The 21554-nt window shown below is 43.0% G+C and overlaps 2 protein-coding genes across 2 annotated transcripts in view; one reads left to right on the forward strand and one right to left on the reverse strand.

Annotated features, from left to right (window-relative positions):
• The window catches only part of MREG (melanoregulin), a 72724-nt gene that overhangs the window by 48211 nt on the left and 2959 nt on the right, over positions 1-21554 (reverse strand). Inside the window, exon 2 of the mRNA XM_075180340.1 lies at positions 20586-20660. Coding sequence (XP_075036441.1) covers positions 20586-20660 — 75 coding nt within the window. The remainder of the gene's footprint in view (positions 1-20585; positions 20661-21554) is intronic.
• Positions 317-13672, forward strand: LOC142098075 (uncharacterized). The gene is made up of 5 exons (XM_075180544.1): positions 317-322; positions 1459-2094; positions 8825-8885; positions 11048-11092; positions 12244-13672. The coding sequence occupies exons 1-5, from the start codon at positions 317-319 to the stop codon at positions 12258-12260; spliced, it is 765 nt and encodes a 254-aa protein (XP_075036645.1). The 3' UTR covers positions 12261-13672.

The following is a 21554-nucleotide window of genomic DNA, read 5'->3' on the forward strand; positions in this document are numbered from 1 at the left end:
CCAGCACAAAGGGGAGTGGAACAGTGTGATTTGGAGTCGCAGAAAATTACCTTGATTCTGTCCGGATGTATGCTGTGCTGTGAACCTTCACTTCATGTGGTCAGCTTGTGGATCCTATCAACAACGGTCCCTTTTTCCATTCTTCTTACTGGTAGCCCGATGCTCACTATGCTGAGTCGTGGTAATCATATTTTATGGGCATTATTGAACGGAGTCTAAATTGACAGCCACGGATTTCTGGACTGCAGTAAAATCTACATATAATATGATTGCATCTAAGAGAAGTGTGTCCCTCAAACTAAACACAGTTAAAATCATGCAGGTGAGTACTTACCAAAGAACCTATTATCTGTGGATTCCTGTAAGTTTCAGCCAATGAGTGCAGGAAGGGGTTGGGACTTATACACAGTTATAAGTCAGTGTGCAGAGGCTTCTGCCCTTCCTGCTTCCGGATTCCTGAGAGCTAGGCTGAGTACTGGTTTCCAGATTTCTTTTGTATTTCTGTGTGCTGTGTCCCCCTTTTTCTCTCCTTTATTTCACCTTGTGGTTCTGTCTTTTTATTTTATTCTTTTTATTTTACCTCCTTTCCTCCTCATTCTTCCCTTCAATCTCTCCTTCTTTCCCTCTCTCTCTGCAGCGCGGGGCTCCGTGTCTTGTCTCCCCCCTCCCCCCCTCCTTCTCCCCTTCTCTCTACGTTTGTCTCTTCCTCCTTTGTGTAGCTGACAGCTATGTCTCGTCCTAGCAGGGTGAGGAGTGCCCCAGCCAGGTATAGGGACGCAGTCCCCACAGCCCAGTCCCTCTCTTCCCCGGCGGCAGCCCACGTGGAGACAGCGCTGTCCCCTATTCCCAGCAGTGTGGCCGCTAGGGGGACTCGCAGCGCTTTTCCATCCAGACCCAGACTGAACAGGTCTCCTTCCAGCGGGCGGCGGGCAATGCTTTCTGCGGGGGGGCACTAAGGCAGCCCCCGCAGCTGTTAAGGGGGCCAGTGTTATTAACAGGTGTAGCGGGATAGCGCAGGGGGACATGGGCAGGCAGCAGGACCCCCCCTCCTCCTTCCATTAACCCTCAGGGCCCTGGTATCTTCCGGAGCTGGGAGGGAGCGGGTGTCTCGTCTGGGGGCATATCTGAGGCATCAGTATCCCAGCGGGAGGCCCCTTCTCCATATAGGGGGTTAGGCCCTATCATTCGGGACCCCCTGGTCCCAGGGGGGAGGGCGGAGTTGACCCGGACATCAGGGCTCTCTAGGAGTCAGGGGGCGGTCTTTTTGGGAAAGAGCTCTTCCCTCTGTTTCCCCGTAGCGGACACAGCAGGCGGGGATCCCTTCGTCTCTGCGGGCCCCTGTTCGGGGGCGCTGATGTTCATGTGGGGGGTGTAAACTTGTATTCTTCCGTAGCTGCCCCCCTCCCTCATTTGCTCTTGGCCCCTTCCCCCCCCCCCCCCTCCACGTCTCTGTCCCAGGTCAGGGGCGGGGGTCCCCCTTTAGGTCCCCCTTTAGTTCTCCCTCCCATCCCGGTGGACCCTGTCAGTAGTCTTCTGAGGGGCGTGCAGCCGAGTATCAGCCTCAACAGGCTGGGGGGTGGGGAGGGCTGGAATTTACCTTATCCCCCGGCTGGGGGTGTGGCTGTCCCGGGTAGTTCTTTTTCCCCTTCCCCTCCTTACCCCGTTCCGACGGGATCTTATACTCATTATTATCCGTTCCGGTCGCCCCTGCAGGTGCGTTGGCGGCTGGTCATCAGGGGTCCCCCTGGAACTTTCCCCCTCCGTCGGGTTTGGTCGGGACAGGTCAAAGCATTCACTGGGGTTTACCTCCTGCTGGTGTTCATCAAGTTGTTTCCCACGTTAACGTGCCTGTGTTTTCAGAATACCAAGGTCCAGGAGTATCAACTTCGATACAGCCCCCGAATCCGGCTGGGGTCACAGCTAGAGCCACGGTACAGATGGAGGTCGCATCCGAGAATAAGGCGTCGTCGGCAGGCATACCGCTGGGAGTGTTGTCGGTTTCGGAATCTCAACAGGGTGCGATGGAGACTTCGTCGGTCCCGGGGCCATCTGGGGCGGCAGGATCCGGTCGGCAGTCGGCTGCGGGTGCGGGCGGTGAGTTGTCTAATGTTGGTTTATCTCTCGCACTTACACATAGCCCTCCTATGTCATCCATTGACGAGGACTCCCCCTCTTCATCGGGGGAGGGTCCCCGGAAGTTGATTAAGATCCTTAATACTCACTTCAGTAGGTCAGCATCGAAAGGAGATAGACGAGGGCCTGTGGTGAAGACATCATTGAGTAAAAACCCCATGGTGCTCTGTGAGAACACCGCTCTTTTAGCAGGCATTCGCCCCTGTATTAGAGATAGGATTAAGAAAGGTTGGTTTGTAGACATGTTCGAGATCACTAAGGCTAGCAAGAAAGAGCTAGAATCGGCCCGAGGGAAAGGGGGGATAGGTGAGGACGCATACAAAACCTTCTCTAACTGGCTGTCAGGTTATTGCTCCTTCGCGGCGTGCTATATTGACACGAGACCTCAAGCCACTGAGGAGGTCTGGAAGTATTTGCATATGATAAACGAGATGTTTATTAATGACTGCCCAGGGACGTGGCGCAAATACAACGAATTGTTTAGAGAGAGAGTAGAAGGTCGGGTAGACATGCACTTGGGCGTTAAGGATGTCGAGATCTGGATGCAACTAAACCGGGCTAGTTTAGCCTTCAGTTCAGGGGCACAGTGGAATCGGTTTCCGCAAGGGGGAAGACGTCGAGCTCCCCAGTTTGCAAAAAACAGATGCTTCGCCTTCAACAATGGAGCATGCGGCAGGGGTGAATCTTGCAGATACAAGCATATCTGCTCCTACTGCCGCGGTAGCCACGCAGCCAGAGAGTGTCCAAGGAGTGCCCCCGGCCTCTCCAGAAACCGTGGCAATGATAACAACGCTCAGTAAAGCCCCATCCCCCATATGTAATGACGCACTGGAAAGATGGCTTAGACTGTACCCAAATACGGAGCAGCCTTCCTTCTTAAGCGAAGGCTTTCGCCACGGATTTAGGCTCCCTATCAACACATCAGTTAGTGCTAGGGCCTCTAGGAACTTAAAATCAGCATACTTATTCCCCGATATCCTAGACGAAAAAATTTGTGGTGAGATAAGCCTAGGCCGCATGATTGGCCCATTTGATTCCCCCCCCCCCCCCCCCCCCTGGCAGATTTAGTCATATCCCCAGTAGGTATAGTCCCTAAAAAAAGTACTGGGTAAATTTAGGCTTATTCAGCACATGTCACATGTCCTGCAGGCAAGTCCGTTAACGATGCCATAGATCAGGACATAAGTTCAGTGGTTTACCGGTCATTCGAAGAGGCTTTAATGCTTATTCGAAGGTTTGGAACAGGGGCTCTTATGGCCAAATTAGATATCGAGTCGGCTTTCAGACTACTTCCCCTACACCCGGAATCGTTCCGGTACATGGGGTTTAAAATTAAAGATAAATATTTTATTGACAGATGCCTTCCCATGGGGTGCTCCTTGTCATGTGCATACTTTGAAGCATTTAGTTCCTTTCTTCACTGGGCGATCCAGGCGGGCACAAGGCACGAGGGCATCGCTCATTACCTGGATGATTTTCTATTCGTAGGCCCGGCTGGCTCTTCAGTGTGCTCTGATATGCTATATGCGGCTCAGGCTCTTTTCTTGGTAATGGGGGTACCAGTAGCCAGGGATAAGACAGAAGGCCCATCATCTTGCTTGTGGTTCCTAGGGATAGAAATAGACTCTGAGGCGGGCTGCTGTCGCTTGCCAGCTGACAAAATAGCTAAAATGGAGAGTTTGATATCCGGTACTCTGGCCTCTCCTTGTCGTACTCTTAAACAAGTTCAAGCGTTACTAGGATCCTTCAATTTTGCATGTAGAGTTATACCCATGGGTAGAATCTTCTGCAGGAAACTGCAGTTGGCCACAGCAGGCAGAACCAGACCCCATGCTTTAATAGCTCTGAGTGACGAGATAAGGGAAGATTTATCAATATGGGTGACATTCCTTCAGAAGTTCAACGGTTCCAGGATTTGGCCTTCACCTCCCATTTCCACATTAGAGTTAGACCTATTCACAGATGCCTCAGGCGCTAAAGGCTTTGGTGCTTTCTTCCAAGGTCGGTGGTGCGCTGCTTCATGGCCACAATCGAGGATAGACGGGGGGCTTACAAAGAATTTATTGGTATTGGAGCTCTTTCCCATAATTGTAGCGCTGGAATTGTGGGCCTCTCAGCTGTCAGGGCGTAATGTTTCCTTTTGGTGTGACAATTTGGGCGTGGTGCAGGCGATTAACCGTCAGAGCGCTTCCTCTAAGCCGGCAATAAATTTGCTACGCATTCTGGTGCTTCGTGCTTTTCGCGCCAAACATGTACCTGGTATAGACAACTGTATTGCTGATTCTCTGTCCCGTTTTGAGTGGGAGTGCTTTAGATCGTTCGCTCCCAGTGCTGACCCCGTGGGTACATCTTGTCCATTTTATGTTTATCAGATGGTCGGTCCGGTTTAAGATTCTTAGCAGAGGCCTCTCTAGCACCAAGTACGTGGAAGGCTTATCGGGCAGCCTGGAAACGATGGGAGGTTTTTCTGTTATCCGGTCCCGATCGTTCCTCGGGGGATTCTAACGGTATGATAGACTTCATGTGGGGGTGTTACCAGGAGGGCCTTAGTAGAACATCTATGACAGCTATGCTGGCAGGTATATCGTTCATGGGCAAGTTACAAAGTGTACCTGATCCCACTAAATCATTTCTAATAAGTAAAGCGTTAAAAGGCTGGTCTAGGCTCCACCCCACCCCCAAGGATAGGAGAAAGCCCATAGATCCCATTTTATTGTCCCGTATGATTTTTACTTTTCCGGATATTACATCGGACCATTTCGAAGCTTCCCTGAATGCGGCTGCATTCTCCTTAGCTTTTCATGGCGCCATGCGAGTTAGTGAGTTAGTTGCACAATCCAAAAGCAGGACAGATGCTACATTATTAGGTAAACATGTGGTGTTGTCGGACGACAGCATTCAAGTGAAAATTAGGCGATCAAAAACAGATCAGGCAGGGATTGGCCATTGGTTCACGCTTAGTAAAATACAGGATCAAAGTATATGTCCTGTTAAAATTTGTAAATATTTCTCCAGCATTAGGCCACATGGATCAGAGGTTTGGCTAGTGCATGAAGATCTCTCCCCCCTCACCAAATTTCAATTTCATGCAGTTATGTGCAACACTTTAAATGCTCTTGGTTTAAATTCATCAGAATTCGGGACGCATTCATTTCGGGTAGGGGCGGCCACAGCGGCCGCAGCGAGTGGGGCTTCAGTAACTTTCATACAAAGGCTAGGAAGATGGAAGTCTGACTGTTATAAATCGTATATTCGTCCTGATGTATAACATGTGTTTTTTCCCTCTAAGCAGCTCTTCTCTACCTCTTTTCTCCTCTAAGCTAATGAACCCAGGGCGCTAGGCTGCTCGCCGCTATTTGCGGGGGCGTTGAGGGGCTTTTTCCTCATAGGTTTTCACCTTCACCTGGGTTGCTGCTTTTCCTTTCGTTCTTTTAGGTTTAAGGTTGGAATTAATGTTTTGTCCCAGCATTCACCTCACTCCCTACCTCCTAGTTATAAATAGGTGTTTTTTATAGTTGTGGAATTTAACTTCAGTTCATGGTTCTTTAGTTTATGCAAATATGTTAATGGTGTTTCTTCTCTGCTTAGTTAGTTGCTCGTGCTTTATTGCTTATCCTCCTCCTTTTATTATCTCGTTTTAGGATCCAATTCCTCTATGATTTCCGTTTGGGTGTTGGGTCACTCCTACATTTTCTGGGCTAGCAGACATCCGTTATCTCGTAATTGTCATTGGTTAGCGGATAATGTTTACATTAGATAGATAAGTAAACGTGGTTTAAAATGGGACAATTTTCTCCCTCTCCTGTCAGAGGAAATTTTATTATTTGGTGTGCCGGACGTTTTAGTGGTCCACGCTGGTGGCAACGATGTGGGGCAAATTAAGACCCTGGAGTTAATCTTTAGAATTCGGGAGGACACGTATGCTATTTCAAACAGATGGCCTAATATTAAATTATGCTGGTCTTATATTGTTCCTCGTAGGCATTGGAGATCTGATATGCCCGCCATTAACATTGGGGCGGCGGTACGGAAAATAAATCAGGTGGTCAGTAAAATTTTTCGTTCTGTGGGTGGTTCGGTTATAAAGCATCCTTTGTTGAAAGTAGAGTCCCCCTTTTTATATAGATTTGACGGTGTTCATTTGTCTGATGATGGTGTTCGTTTGTTTATTGACCAGCTTTTTTGGCGTTTAAGGGGAGTAGTTAGGGCTGAAGTTGGTGGGCCGCATGTATAATTTCATGCGGCGTGGTAGGAGAACAGTGCAGTCTGTAACTGTGCATATGGTGCTTGGGTGATCTTGTCATAGGTCACTACCCCCCTGCGGTTATGGTGTCATACCATGGTTGGTCCGTTTTGTTAGTAGGACCTTTGGGCCAGTTTTGTATGGTTTATACTGGCGGAGTTCATAGGGGGTGTAGTCTTGCCGTTGGACTTGACCTTAGCACCGGCCAATAGATAAGGTATGATCCTGGGTTGGTGGTATTATGGTCTGACCTTTCCACCGTATTGGTTTTGCGTTCCTGACTGCCCTGCTCTCGTCCGCCTTACAGTCCTATTAGTTTAAAAATAAATAAATACCGTCATTCATTCCAACTTTAATTTTGTGTCCGTGTCTTTATTTGGTCTGGAATAAAGGTTTATCCCAGGTGTGTTTTTTGGGAAAACTTCCCTGCTATGCATTTTATACAATTTTCTTGAAGCTCCCTCTTGTGGACACATTGTAGAACTCAAGTGATCTTTTCTGAGTGTTGGAAATAGTCACAGATTAACAGCCCATGTTTTAATTGTGAGTAACCTATTATATTGGAGTTAGTACAAGACTGTCATCTGGACTATATGCAACAAAACCCTAATGGGATATTAAACATTTGGGCTATATTTATTGACTATATAGATATCTATTATCATATGTTATTACAGGCATTGGATTTAGAAAGAAAACATTTTTATTGTATTATTATATGGATGTAATTTTTTGATAAATATTGATGTGATATCAAAGTCACATTGCTAATTATTAATAACATGTTTACTTTTTAGCATCGTGTTGATCTGCCTAGTCTCTGTGCAGTCTATTGCTATTTATTTTTGTTCACTATTTAAGGCTACACAGCCTTGACAGCAGCATCAGTAGCCAGAATTTGATAAGTGCATTTACACATTTGTTCATATTGTTATTGCCATTGGGTATCTTTTTAAGTAAGCTATTCTAATAATTAACCCTGTGCAGTGCGCCAGTGATTTAGTTTAGACAATTATTTCATAGAACATTGGGAGCAAGTATGCAGTATTCAGATTTATTGTTACCGTGCTCGATTTGATTTGTGCATGTTGTGATCAGATGTCTGCAGTGGGCTGTAATTTGCTCTGATCCTCTGTTCTGGATCTCACCTGGGGTAAAGTGATGGGAACTGGTTCCTGGTTTCTGATTGTGGTGGTTGAATAAAAAGTTAGAATAAAATAATAAATGACAGCAAAATGTCATGTGTTGTCGAAATGCATTTGAGTATAATTAGCACTACCACACTAGTTTGTTACTATGTTATTATTTATCTTTCATTTTGTACTTGTACCTGTATTTTTATTTTGATTAGTTATTGCTTATTAAAACTGTCTTAGTATACAATTTTTTTGTTACTCCTATTAACTCTATTCCCTGAAATATTCTAATATCCTTACTCTTGCATTACTCTCACCTTATTTATTCACTCAACAGTCGCATACCCCTGTTTCACTAATCGACCATCCACCCCTCTCTCAATTATATATGAACCATATGCTTACTATACACTCTCTACTGTCTACTGCTTTTTTTTTCGCTTTTTTTATTTTGCTACCTCATCCTTACAACTTTCAATAATCTTTCTCCTACATTTCATTACATGTTTCATTGTCATTTATCATTAACCAATTCTATTTTTTTTTTTTAATTTAAACACGACGACAGAAACCGGTTTTGGATCAAAGCAGCCCTTATAATCACCCTGTCTCTACAGACGTCCTACCATGGAATCACAACATGCATAATTACTACTCCATACCTCCCAACTCTCCCGATTTCAACGGGACAGTCCCGAATTTAGGGCTCTGTCCTGCTGTCCTGTCCCTGTTTGTCCTGCGGGGAGGAATGTTGGGGGAAAGGAGATAGGCTGCTTATTAGCTATTGTTTTACAGCACTAGGCAGTCCTCTAGGGGTGTGGTCACGCCCCCATCATGACGTGATCATGCCCCCTGTCCCGCTGTCAGAGACTTGCAAATTGGGAGGTATGCTACCCAGTGCTGTACAACATCTTAGATAATCAACACATCGACGCTCATGCTCAGTTGGCCGTATGCCCTTTTCTTTTTGAGTAAAATACGCAAATTTGCACTGCGTATGCAGATTTGGTTGCATCTGACACTTGTTCCTTCTTACTCTTGGAGAGTTGGAACACGGAAGGAAAGGAGCAGTCTGAGTACAGTAAGGAAGTGTTTCTGGAATTGCAAATGAGGCAGACCCGCACAAAGTCACAGATCCGACTGTCAGGACCTGTATTACATATCGGTGCTGGTGCAATTACATGCACTGATGATCATGACTGTCGCCAGCTCGCTGCTTCAGAGGCGAATACGCACTCCTCATTGCTTGTGCCTACATTATATGACTTTATGGGTGTATTTTAGATTAAATGTGTTGCTACTTTCGTTTTAGGAGGGAAGATTACTTGCTGGCTGTTTAAAAGTGGTTACACATTCTGCACAATTATTTCCAGGTAACAAACAAAATTTTACTTTCCTTCTATGAAATTCTTAATTACTCTCAAACACTTTGCTTCCTGCTGTTCCACCTGTTCCTGCTTGTATTATGACACTTGTTTTTACACTTGTTATGCACAGTATGATTTATAAGCTTGTAAAAAGTCCACTGACTTGCCTGCTACTTTCTACATCTTGTCATATGCTCTACTTCCCTATTGTACGGTGCCACTGCTCTTTCTGACACCTTTATCAATGAACGACGATAATAAATAAATATATATATATATATATATATATATATATATATATATATACACGGCCAAATGGCAGTTGATTTTTAACATAGATAAATGTAAGGTTATGCACTTAGGGATCAAAAACAAGCATGAAATCTATAAATTAAATGGGATACATTTAAGGGAATTTATAATGGAAAAGGTTTTGGGAGTGCTCATAGACATAGACTTAGCAATAATGCTCAATGTCAAGCAGCAGCTGCAAGGCCCAATAAAGTATTGGCATGCATAAAAGGAACATAGATGCAAGGGAAGACAGTGTAATTTTGTCACTATATAAATCATCTTGAATATGGAGTACAGTTCTGGGTACCACTCTATAAAAAATAAATTTTGGAACTAGAAAGGGTTTAGAGAAGGGCAACAAAATTGATGAATGATATGGAGTCATTAAGTTATGAGAGAAGTTTAGGCATGTTTACTTTAGAAAAGAGGCGTCTAAGAAGGGATATGATTACTATGTACAAATACATTAAGGGTCAAAGGGGTTCTTTACAGTAAGGGCAGTCAAGATATGGAATTCATTGCCAGGGAAGGTTGTGATGGCAGGTTCAATAGATATGTTTAAGAAAGGGTTAGACACATTTTTAGCGGAAAAGTGTATCCAGGGATACGACCGTTTATTAAAATGAAGGATAGTAGTGGAATCAGGGAGAAATAGGACTGCAATATTGGGTCTGGGGGGATTTTACTCGATTGAAACAGATTGGCGGTTGCTTCATCTGTATCAATTTCAAATATAAGCGAGGGATCGCAGGAGATCCTAAATTGGTTGAACTTGATGGACTGGTATCTTTTATTTATTTTTATTTTTTTTTCAACCTCATCAACTATGAATGAGACTGATGGGTTTCACAGGAGCACCACCCAGCATGCTCCTTTAGATGGAGAACTGGGGTAGAGTAATTACTGATTTTAGATGTTTTACCCAGTGCAGTTGGATCTTCTTGGGAATTGTTTTTATCATTTGACTCTATTTACAAAATACATAAGCTTTTGCATGGATCATTATTGAACATAAATCTCAGTTTTGCCTGGAAATTCCTGCAAAATAAATGTAGAATGTAAAAGGAAGGACAAGACCCAATTCTGTAAGGTTCACAAAACGATGTATGGTATCACATTGAGGAAAATGTATGAACTAGTCTATCAGAATGCTATCGTGTAGATATGATGTTTACTCCCATTTAAAAATTCTAAAATTGGCTTCTTTTAATGATTCCTAGAATGGAAAAAGCCTGTTTCTATTCGTAGAAAATAACTCTGTTCTACATGTTGATTGATACCGTGCAAATTGTCATTTGAGAAAATCAAAACAGCCATTTAACATGCCTAAGCAGGATACTGTGAAAAAAATAGAACTGCTCACATACATGAAGTGGTCTTGAGCTAGGTTGTAAGGGAAGATGTTGAGAAAATGTTCTAACTATGAAAAAAAGCAATTCTACATCTCTAGGGCAGCAAAAACTAATATAAGCATAAGAAAACCTTTATATAAAGGACTAAATATAAGGAAACCTTGCTTACTAGAGACAGAAGACTTCCACATTTTTTATAAAGTCAAGTACAACAGATGACTGCTATTAATAGTGATTTATGTACTACAAGATTTAATAATTGGCTAATAAATAGCAGACCTAAACAAGGAATTTTAGCATGCAATTTTGATTGCATGCAATGCTCAGAAATGGACACCAGTCTTATGTTTTCAATGCAGGGAGGTTATGCCCCACGTGTGGTGTAACCACTAATAGCCAATACAGAGGTGGCTTTGTCATGTTCTGATTAGTAGCCAACAGGCTGCCCAACATGTCATTCACATCGCAGCTCTTCAAGGAGCAAATGTTCATTTTATAAGGCTTTTAATTTTTTTCCCATAGGATTACAAGCTGGAAGAAAGAAGAGGATCCCCCTGGATTTAGGTGGTACATAAATGGGTAAAAGCGGGTGTAGTTTTACAAGCGCTAACTTAGTTTAACACTGTCAGGGCTTGCTAGGAACAGTAGTGCACCAGGGAAAAAAATGCTTAAATCTATTTTTAAACTATTTATTATCCCACCAGCAGGGGAGTTGGGTGGAGCCCTAGTGCTTTCTGCACGAGGCTGTTTTTTTTAGGGGACGTGGCCTGCTGTGGGTTTCCCATACTATAGTGTCATCAGCCGTAGCCCAGTGGTAGTAACGGCTTTTGCAGGGGACCCCGTGATGTTTGCAGTCCCCCTCCCGCACAATTGCTGCTACCAGACTAGGCTATGAGCACTGGTGCGCGGGAACATTTTTTAGGAGGAGGACGTCATTTATTTTATTTTTTTAAATTTATTTTATACAACTAAAACATTCATCATCAAGTTGATAATGATCACTGGTGTCTCCTCCAATATTCCTATGCTTAAAGTGTATCTTGATGTGCTTTACACATATCTTCATGCATACACATTTATGGATTTACTTTAAATTGCAGTTATCGTAAGAACACCCCAGTGGCAATACCACGGTACAGATGATTAATCGCCAGTGCCAGGAACAAACCATTTTTCTTTAGCAACAATGAGGTCATTAATACAGTTGCTTCAGCAGTAGAGTCAGTCAGCTATGGGTTCCAGAGCAAAAAGCAAGCTAGCACCAACAATGCACTGATGGTAATAGACCTCATTGAAAGCTGAAGCAGTGCTCACTGTAACAAGCAATGGTCAAAATGAATAGCCTGAGCAGTATGGCGGGCAGGGATCAAACATTAGTCCAATGGAGGCCAGGTCAAATGCACAAAGGAACAGGGACAAGTATGCTGGATACTATTCAGATAGACTCAATAATCAGTCAAGGTGGGTTTACACTGACTGTATCTAATAGCCACAGGTATACGCCCTAGAACCTGCATGATGTTACTGCTCATCAAAAAAGTCTAATAACATTAAACTTCACATATGTTTCTTTTACCCCATTTCAGCTGTCAAACTACCAGATATTTTGATTGATAACTTTACCATACTTCTATACAGTGCTCTCTTTAATAAATATGTGATTCTGAGCTTCTGAGACAAACAGAATCACATCTTGTAAAGTTTGTTTTATCTTGTAGGTATCATGAAGAACTAAGACCACAAGGACCAAGAGTAGATTCAGGTGAATGCACAGCACCATAGCTGATAGCTGAGAAGGCCCTGTACTCATGTGAAAACAGACCTATCACTGTTAAGTTAAGTATTGTGTGATGCAGGGAGGGCTGGACGACATGCCAATTGACAATATAGTCCAAGTTCTTTAGAAGACGTATGATAATAATAGAGTCAAGAAGGTTATTGTTTAGAGACAAGCGTGGAAAGGAGACACCTAAGCACTCCTGCTGGAGATGGAGAGTGGTGTGCAGAAGAAATTTTTTTCCTTGTCATGACAAGTAGAAGGGAGTGTGGACATCAGTGGAACATGACATGGTCAGGGATCTCATAAGTGGAAACTTCAACCCTCCAAGTACTGAACACTCCAACTAAATGTACCAATAGGGTGGTGCTCTCTAACCTTAGTGGGGGTGCTGCATCTATCAGGTCTGTCAAGGGGCACAGTCCCAGCCAGAGTGCCTTGTTTTTGATTGCCATGAATAAGTTCATGGACCAACTAGGCAAGACTGAGTAAGGAAGCTCACAAACAACTGTGTACCATCACGGGGTTAAAGTCCACTCCTTCAGGAGAGCTGGATATGAGTCATGAAGGGACAATGCCATGCAGTATCTAGAATAATGGCAGTGTGTGGAGGCTGCCCAGAGATGGTGATTGTGCTATGAGCCCTTTGGAGCAACAAACACACTACTGTCCACATGGAGGCTTTAGAAGATGTTTATGGGTTACTACGAGATGCAGTGTATTTGCCCTATAAAGGGCTACATTTCAGGAATCTGGTGAAACGTCTGAGTATATATTTTGACTTGATAAGCTGCAGTACCATATAGTGGCCAAGGGCAATATAGCAGTTAGGAAGTAGTACCAACACTGGATGACACAACTAGTTTGAGGGGCATTAACACACAACCGCGTGACTCAAATACTGAGGTTTACCAGACAAGAGTAGAAGCCCATCCTATTACCGCCATTAATCCAAAGCTGCAATTGTCCCAGCAGGAAAGCTTTCAATTCTTGCTCTGTTATATCTTATAACCAATGAATCATCTGTACAGTATTTATGTATGATTTTATAATAGTAAACTGCCACTTCTGCATGTACAGTATCAATCAATGATGTCACAATTGTGAGTTGCACCCCTTATTGTATTCCTGTATAAATTATCAGACAGTGCTGTTGGTGACAGAGCATTCTAGATAGAAGTTTAATGCTTGTATTAGCTGCATTTGTGCACTATAGTGGCAGTACTTTTATACTTTATTTTTATTTGTAAAATAAACCTCTTGTGCTTTGGAACGACACTATCAAAATCTATTACTCTTACCTTTTTAATTACCGGTGTGCTAGCTGTACCTGTATTTGCCTCTCCAGCAATAAGGACTCAACAATCTAGTTTATTGTTGTGTGTATCACATTTTAATCACCATGTAATTTGCAATCTACTTTGAGACATTCAAGCTTTGTTAAATTAGACTGACAAGTAGAGCAGTTATTAGAAAAGTGTCAGCTTTCAGTAAAATATTGATGACACATTGTTAGCCGGAAAGGAATCACACAGCCAAGGTTGATGCAGTTACCCACCCTGATATGCACCTCTTAAGGGGGTGGCTCTGCCATTGAGCTATTTGCAGGATAACCCACATGGGTACGGCTCTGTCATTGAGCTATTGCAGGATGACCCACATGGGTACGGCTCTGTCATTGAGCTATTGCAGGATGACCCACATGGGTACGGCTCTGTCATTGAGATATTGCAGGATGACCCACTTGTATATGGAGTATGGAGTACCTGCAGCTGCTAATTCACAAGCTGTTAGTGAAAGACCAGCAGGAGGTCCAGCACCATCAAGTTAGGTGTTGAGATAGATTTTGTAGAGAGGTTTGGATGCCAGTGGGTGTGCATTGAAGATAGAAGATGCAAAGCTGCTGGCTTGCCAACATAATTCCTTGGAGGTCCAAAAAGGGTTGCTTTGTCGAGAAACCACAAGGAATAATGGTGAGGCCCACAGACAGTTGGTCTTACCCTCCAAGCATCACAAGCTCATTCTGAAGGTACTTGGGAACTAGCCATAGAGAGATTCTACTGGCCTTGCATATAAGTGGAGGTTGAGAAATAATGAAATCATGTAGCAGGTATAATCCATGTAACACTCTTCACCTCGATTTGCTCCTATAGTTAACATCTATTGGAATGTATAGGCTTATTATTGTTGCAAGAACAGCTTAGGGGTACTGTCTCCTGGGGTTAGATGGCTGCACTTCGCATGCATCAGCCCAAATATATTACACCAGTCCAGAGTCTTGGATCAAATAGCCTCAGCTAGTTTTATTCACCAGCATCAAAATAAATAAAACATAAACAAATCAGCCTTTCTGGCTGCTAATTAATACATAGGAACCTCTCCCAAGTGAAGGACCTAGTGTCCCACACACATGCAAAATAACAGAAATTACTGGTCATAAATTTCAGTTATCTCTCAGAAGCCAACTGACCTCCCCAGGTAGTGAGAGTGAATGAGCAGTCAACTGACCTCTTCCACAGGTAGTGAGTGTGAATGAGCAGTCTTTAAACAGCACCTCATCAGGTGAAAATCCTGATTACCAGTAGTGTCTGGTATAATGGAAGCCCTGGAATGGTCCTGATGAATGGAGCCCATCCTTCTCTCTCCATTCATATCCCCAGGGACCCTTATCCCGGCTTTTCCTACAGCTGAACATAATCTTTGGGAAATTCCCAAACACAAACAATCTTCCTTGGGTTTTAAAGCACACATGACAGCCTGGGACATTTACTACTTCTCCAGTGCTTCCGTCACACTATTCAAGAATACTGAGATGGAATCCTGTGCATGCTGCACTGCAGAGTTTTTCACCTCTAATTCAGCAGCTTGGGACAGAACCAGAAAGGGGACTGCAGCCTGTTCTATTTCTCGTCAGGGGTGTTGTGTGTCCAAACTTGGATCTAAGGTGTTCCGTGGGAAAGTGCCCCTGATCCACACAAACAGGTACCTAACCTCTATACCATAGTGTCTTATCTTTACAGTTCCTAAGGACAAAGGAACATTACCCACCCCTTGCACTATAAGTTGAAGGGGTTGCAGTGGGGTACAACTATTACCTGTAATTGTTTCCTAGCATCTCTTGTGTTTTTATGTTGCGATGCAAAGTAGCAGAGTTGCTTGGTTCCTTGGCATTACTTTCTGTTTCACGGCCTAACTAGGTCTCCTTATGGGGCTTCTTGGAAGAACTATTCTGGCTCAACAGAATACATATTTTCAAACTGCCCTACCACCTAGTTCAAAAATCCCTTGTTATTGGAACTCACTACCACCTCCAAATTTCCTGTGATCTATATAGGGGTGAGATGGGATCTGTTACTGTTAACACTATGTAAGTTTCATCTTGGTGGGATGCTGCCGGACAGAACACTCCACTTCCCCTTGGAAAAAGTGGGGATGTAGAGTAACAGGGTTTTTGGGCCCCTCAGATACCTCCTCTAAGATGGCTGATGAGAGTGTGGGTTAGCAAATGACCTCCCTGTCCCTACACACAATTCAGGTGAATGTTCAGAACTCAGATTGAGATCTGGATGGGGAACATTCTGACTACAGGTCACAGTAGCAATGTAAGGACTACTCCCATCTGCTACTTCCCATTGCCCATGTCTATGTGCCTCTCCCATATATTCTACAGCCCTGGGTACTGCTGGTTCAGGCACAGATGAACACACAATTTCATCCTGCCCTTCCTCCCATTTACAATGTACCCTCACTTCTGAACACAATACTTGGATAAAAAAAAATTGCTATTATCTAACACAACAGAATTAACTACAGTATCATCTACCCCATTTTTAGTATGCATCTTATCTACACCAGTATCAATAGTAACATTTGCAGAAACTTTGTCACTTGTCCCCAATTCCTCAGATACAGACAATTTACACATTTCAGGTACAATTGAACCTATATTTTCCCTGTCACATCCTAGTTTACACATTTCAGATACAACTGAACAAACCTTTTCCCTCTCACAACCTGGTACCTGGGTAAAAACACTGGTACTCTCAGCAGAGTCAAAAACATACTCAGTGGAGACATACTGAGATAGCAGCCTACCTAAATCAGTCCCAAGTAACACATTTGCAGGAATATTTTCCAATACCCCTACTTCTCTTAGTTCTCTTCCAGCACCCCAATCCAGATAAACTTTTGCCATAGGCACGGCAATCTGAATTGCACCCACCCCTTGCACAGAAATACATTTTCCCAGAAAACACCCCACCAGCTCTGAACACACCAGTGTCACATCAGTCCCAGTGTCTCTTAACCCCACAGATACCTTGTCACCAACAGTGACTGGTTGCAAGTTATCCTTCCAGCTCCCTTGGGGTCCAGGAACACACAGGATGGTTGGGAAAGATATCCCCCCAGAGGAGGTTGTAGTGTTCTTTTTTTCTGGCCAAGTGGTACTGATGTGCCCCACCTGTTTGCACACAAAACGCTGGTGTTTCCCAGAACAGGCTTTTCCCCAACCCTCCCAAAAGATGAACAAGAAACAGCAGGTAAAGGTACTGAGGGGGGCTGTGTTACTCCTCCTGGCCACCTTCCTTTCGAGGCAGACTCCCTGACACAAAAGTTCCTCTTTTAGCTGCAGGTGCCCGATTGACAGTTTACTTGTCAGCCAGTCCAGCTGCTTTTGCAGACAATGCAGGGTCATGGTCCACTATCCATTCTTTCGCATCAGCTAGGCACAAAGTGAGAAACTGCTCCTGGATCATTAATTCTTTCAGAGCATCAAATATGGTAAACTTTAACACCCCCCCCCATCCACCTATCCACTGTTGGAAAGAAGCAGACAGTTGGGCCACAAGTCCTGAAAAGGTATATATCCATGTGAGCCTAATGTGTGATGCTATCACGTTGCAGCAGGGCAATTTTGATAGCCTCATAATCTCCGTCCATTTTAGGGAGAAGGTCTGCAAAGGCCTCCAAAGCTTTAACTTTCAGACCAAGGGTTAGGCACTCTGTCCACTGATCTTTGGGCAGTCCATACTGCTGCAGGTGTTTTCAAATCCTTTCAGAAAAGTGTCCAAATCCCCATCTTTATCCAGAATATGGACATGCTCTGGACAGGGTCTTCGGATACCAGCCTCTCTGCCTTTTGGCTGGCATTGGAATTTGGCAAGCTCCCGCTGGTATCTCCTTTCTGTCCCTCATTCTGCAGCTTCTCTTTCTGCTTGACTCTCTGCTTGGCATTCTGCAGCTTTCATGGCAGTTTATCTCTCTGTTGCCAGCATGGCTGCCTGGCGTTGTGCAGATCATTTCTCCTGCCACTGCTTTTATAAGCTGCATTTTGGTTGCAATGTCCGCTGGCCCCAAATATTTATGGGCACTTTGTAAATAAACGGCCATAGCAGTATCCACAATTGAACTATTAGTCATCCGAAAGCAACTGTCCAGTATTTAGTGCAATATTCAAAACCATTTTCTGAATCCTGGCTGATCTGTTCATGGGATAAATCTCCATGTTTGCTCTGAAAACTCTGAAAAAGAGCTTCAATTAATTGCTTCTTGCTTTTGCCACTGTTGGGAATTCCTTTTTCCTCACATTGTGCAATCAGTGCACCATTTGCCATGCATTTATATGCAGCAAACATCTCCTCAGTAATGTTGCAAAATAAAAAAAAAAAGTGGGAAGTATAGAAACTGTTTTGCACGTATGTCTTAAATAAAAAAAAGCATTGAGTTTTGTCCTTATGAACACGGCTGTATTCCTCTCAAGGAAACTACCAGTCTTTAAGTGCAGGGAATAATAACTTAAACCCAGCAATTTATGCACTAAAAAATAGAAAAGTCTCATAAGCTGCCAAAAATTTGTCAAGGACACCAGTCTCTACTGATCTGATAACTTAACAAATAATCAAACAGCCAAACAATAGATCACCTCTATTTTGTCAGGAAACCGCTCCTGGTTACCTTTACCGGTCAAAAATCACACTTGTGACTAGGAAATTTACTGTAAGTGGAGACTTTTTCATGTGTAATACCCAATGTTAAAATGTAACATATCTTTTCTGGGGATTGTCACACAGACCCAAGTTCATCATTAACAAATACAATACAAATTTACCAAACTACAGGTACCAAACAGGGATAGGTCAAGTGGATTAGTTGAACTGATACTCAATTCCTCTCAATCCCTGTGTGATAGAAAGCTTTATTCGATGTATGGGGTGCCCTTCATCATCCTATTTATGAATATGTGGTTGATCTCTAATTATATTGATTGTAATGGGTATTTTGGAAATGGAATTATATTTGCCTATATAAAATATTGCAAGCTATCATGTGGTCATAGAGCCCATGTCTCTTTGTGTAAGGCCCCTTGTTGAGACGATGCCTTGATTTCTCTTTAGGTGCCAAAAACCACTCCACTACCAGGACATAGCTCACCCCATTAAACCTTTGAAGCTGTTGAGTTCCCCCTAAAGATGACAATGTTATTGTCATCCGCCAAGGTATCGGGCAGCTCACCCGACCCCCGGCAAACTTACCTGCCTCCGGCGGTCCGCTCCGTCCTAGGCGCCGCCATCTTGGATTCGGGTCTGCGCATGCGCAAACCCGCAGCTTATAAAAACTATGGCTGCTCTCCTATTGGCCAGGCAATCCTAGCGCCTAATACAGAAAGGCACTTCCTGCAAACCTTCAGTGCCTGTTCCTCAGTTGCCTTTGGGTACCTAAGAAGTGGCTACTATTCTATTCTACTTGCCTGCAAAGCTGACACTCTACTCAGGTACCAACTATTCTACTCTACTTGTCTGCAAAGCTGACACTCCATCAAGTACCTGCTACTCTACTTGTCTGCAAAGCTGACACTCCATCAAGTACCTGCTACTCTACTCGTCTGCAAAGCTGACACTCTACTCAGGTACCAACTATTCTATTCTACTGGTCTGCAAAGCTGACACTCCATTCAAGTACCTGCTACTCTACTCGTCTGCAAAGCTGACACTCTACTCAGGTACCAACTATTCTATTCTACTTGTCTGCAAAGCTGACATTCCATCAAGTACCTGCTACTCTACTCGTCTGCAAAGCGGACACTCTACTCAGGTACCAACTATTCTATTCTACTAGTCTGCAAAGCTGACACTCCATTCAAGTACCTGCTACTTTATTGTCTACAAGGCTGACATTCCTATCCAGTTCCTTCTACTCTCCTGCCTCTCTAAGAGGGTCTCGTTCAGTACTCAAGCAGGGGCCGCGACCTGCGAGCAGACGCAGCTAAGACCATACTGCTTTGCGGCAGTTCCTGGTGAACACCATCTGCTCGTTAGACTCCGCACCCTGTTAGTGTAAACGCTAACTGTGCAGATGCAAGGATTCGCATCGTAAAGACCCGGAATCTATTGAGACCGTGACAGTTATTTTATAGTTCTTGGGTCTGCAGGACCACAGAATAAACACTTGCCAGTTTTTCTGGCCTCACATTTTACACATTGAGTTAGGTCATTAACACTCTGAGTGCAGGGATTTGCTTTGAACTCATTTGCATTACACCCTGGCTTACAGAGAAACACAGATTTATTTGGTATACAGTATTATAATGCAACCCCTTATGATTATGCTTTATTCCCCACAGTTATGTTGTGGATGAATCATTAGAACTGTAATTCCTCCCTTTTCACTACAGGTTTGTTTCAAATGAATGTCTGATTATTTCTTTATAAATATTTCAAAATAGAAATTTACTTCAAAATGGGTTTCAGCATTTCTTAAAATTCAGCCACCCCTTACTCACAAGGGAAGCAGGTGAGGAGGGAGAGGGGGGGTTACATGAAATGACAACAGGGTACATGGGGAGAGAAACACAAGGGAGACATTATGAAAAGTTGAAGGGACACAAGAGATATGAGCAGAAAATTTAGGTACACAAAGAAGACATGAGACAATGTGGAGATGTGGAGGGACACAGGGAATAGGTATATATACACGCTCACTAAAGTTAATTATACAGGCGCCAAATAGTTATTTATATCCATTTTCATGTATACTTAGGGTGGTGCTTTTTAAGCTTTGCCTTCAGCCCCAGCTTATCTAGAGTGGATCGGAGGAGGGGACAAGTATCTTGCCAAGGGCATCATGACATGTTAATCCAGCTCTGTAACAGTCCCTGTAATTATGGTTTCAAAGTCTGAATATAAATGTGGTGATCCATCACATCAATGCCATTGCCTGCATTGCATTGTTCCTTTCCAGACATTGTAGCACAAAATCATTTTGCATGTACCCACATAGACTCACCACCAGGGACATTGATACACAGAGTTTTGCTCAAAATTTGCTTCGGAAACAGAAGTGCTTCATGAAGATGGAAGCCTAGGAAAAAATGGAAAAATTCTGTTGTATGAACAAACCCCAATATAAAAAGGTGACAATAAATCTATCTAATATAGCTAAAATAAAGGAAGATGTTTTCACTTTTGAAATTAGTAAGCTTTAAATGGAAGCCAAATAGTATGTTTCAGGTAAAAACAAAATCTTTATTAAATATTATGTCTTATAAGTGTGGTACCTAAAGATAGAAACAGGCATGTGGTGCCTACAACTACAGACAATGTATAAAGCAGATAACAAAAGGGGGGAATTCAAATGACCAAAAGTTTTTTTTTACACCATGTTAAGTCATTTTAGAGCAGGTTAACTTTACCCGATATTCAATAAAATTTTTAATGCAGCGTTTTTTGCAGAAACGGTCCTATCGCGGACAAGTAGAAGATCCATTAAAATTATAGAGAGGGAGGGAGAAGCGTTAAAAGCTATTCAATTGTTTTTTAACGCGGCGCGGTAAACTGTCAAATCTCCAGTTTTATCTCGCACCTCTCATGGCTGTGCAAAAAATTTAAAACATAAGAAAACTATTTGAAATCATGTAATAATGTAAAAAAAAAAAGATAAATTATGTTTAGCAGTAATGCATAACATGAAAAAGGTGATTTTATTTTACAAACAGGATGTAAAAGAAAAAATTTCAGAAAAATAATAAACTCACTAATTAATATATTTATGTATGTTATATGTACTAATATGTATGTACTAATGTGTTTTGTCGCGGTATAGATGATTGTATAGTAAAAAAAATAAAATAAAACAATATAAAAAAAATGTACTGTATGTGACTGAAAAACAACTCTGCGGTCAATTGAATTCCCCCCCAAAATGTGAGATGCACTTGTTTGCCTTATTTTGTGTCCAAATACAAAAGTGAGATTC

Source organism: Mixophyes fleayi, chromosome 7 (assembly GCF_038048845.1).
Source record: "Mixophyes fleayi isolate aMixFle1 chromosome 7, aMixFle1.hap1, whole genome shotgun sequence".
Classification (NCBI taxonomy): Eukaryota; Metazoa; Chordata; class Amphibia; order Anura; family Limnodynastidae; genus Mixophyes; species Mixophyes fleayi.

Bases quoted from the DNA above. Each gene is read 5' to 3' on its own strand.
- LOC142098075 (XM_075180544.1), top strand. The intron at 2,095-8,824 runs GTGAGTTGTCTA...CTTTCGTTTTAG, and splicing joins GTCGGCTGCGGGTGCGGGCG to GAGGGAAGATTACTTGCTGG. The intron at 8,886-11,047 runs GTAACAAACAAA...TTTTTCCCATAG, and splicing joins TTCTGCACAATTATTTCCAG to GATTACAAGCTGGAAGAAAG.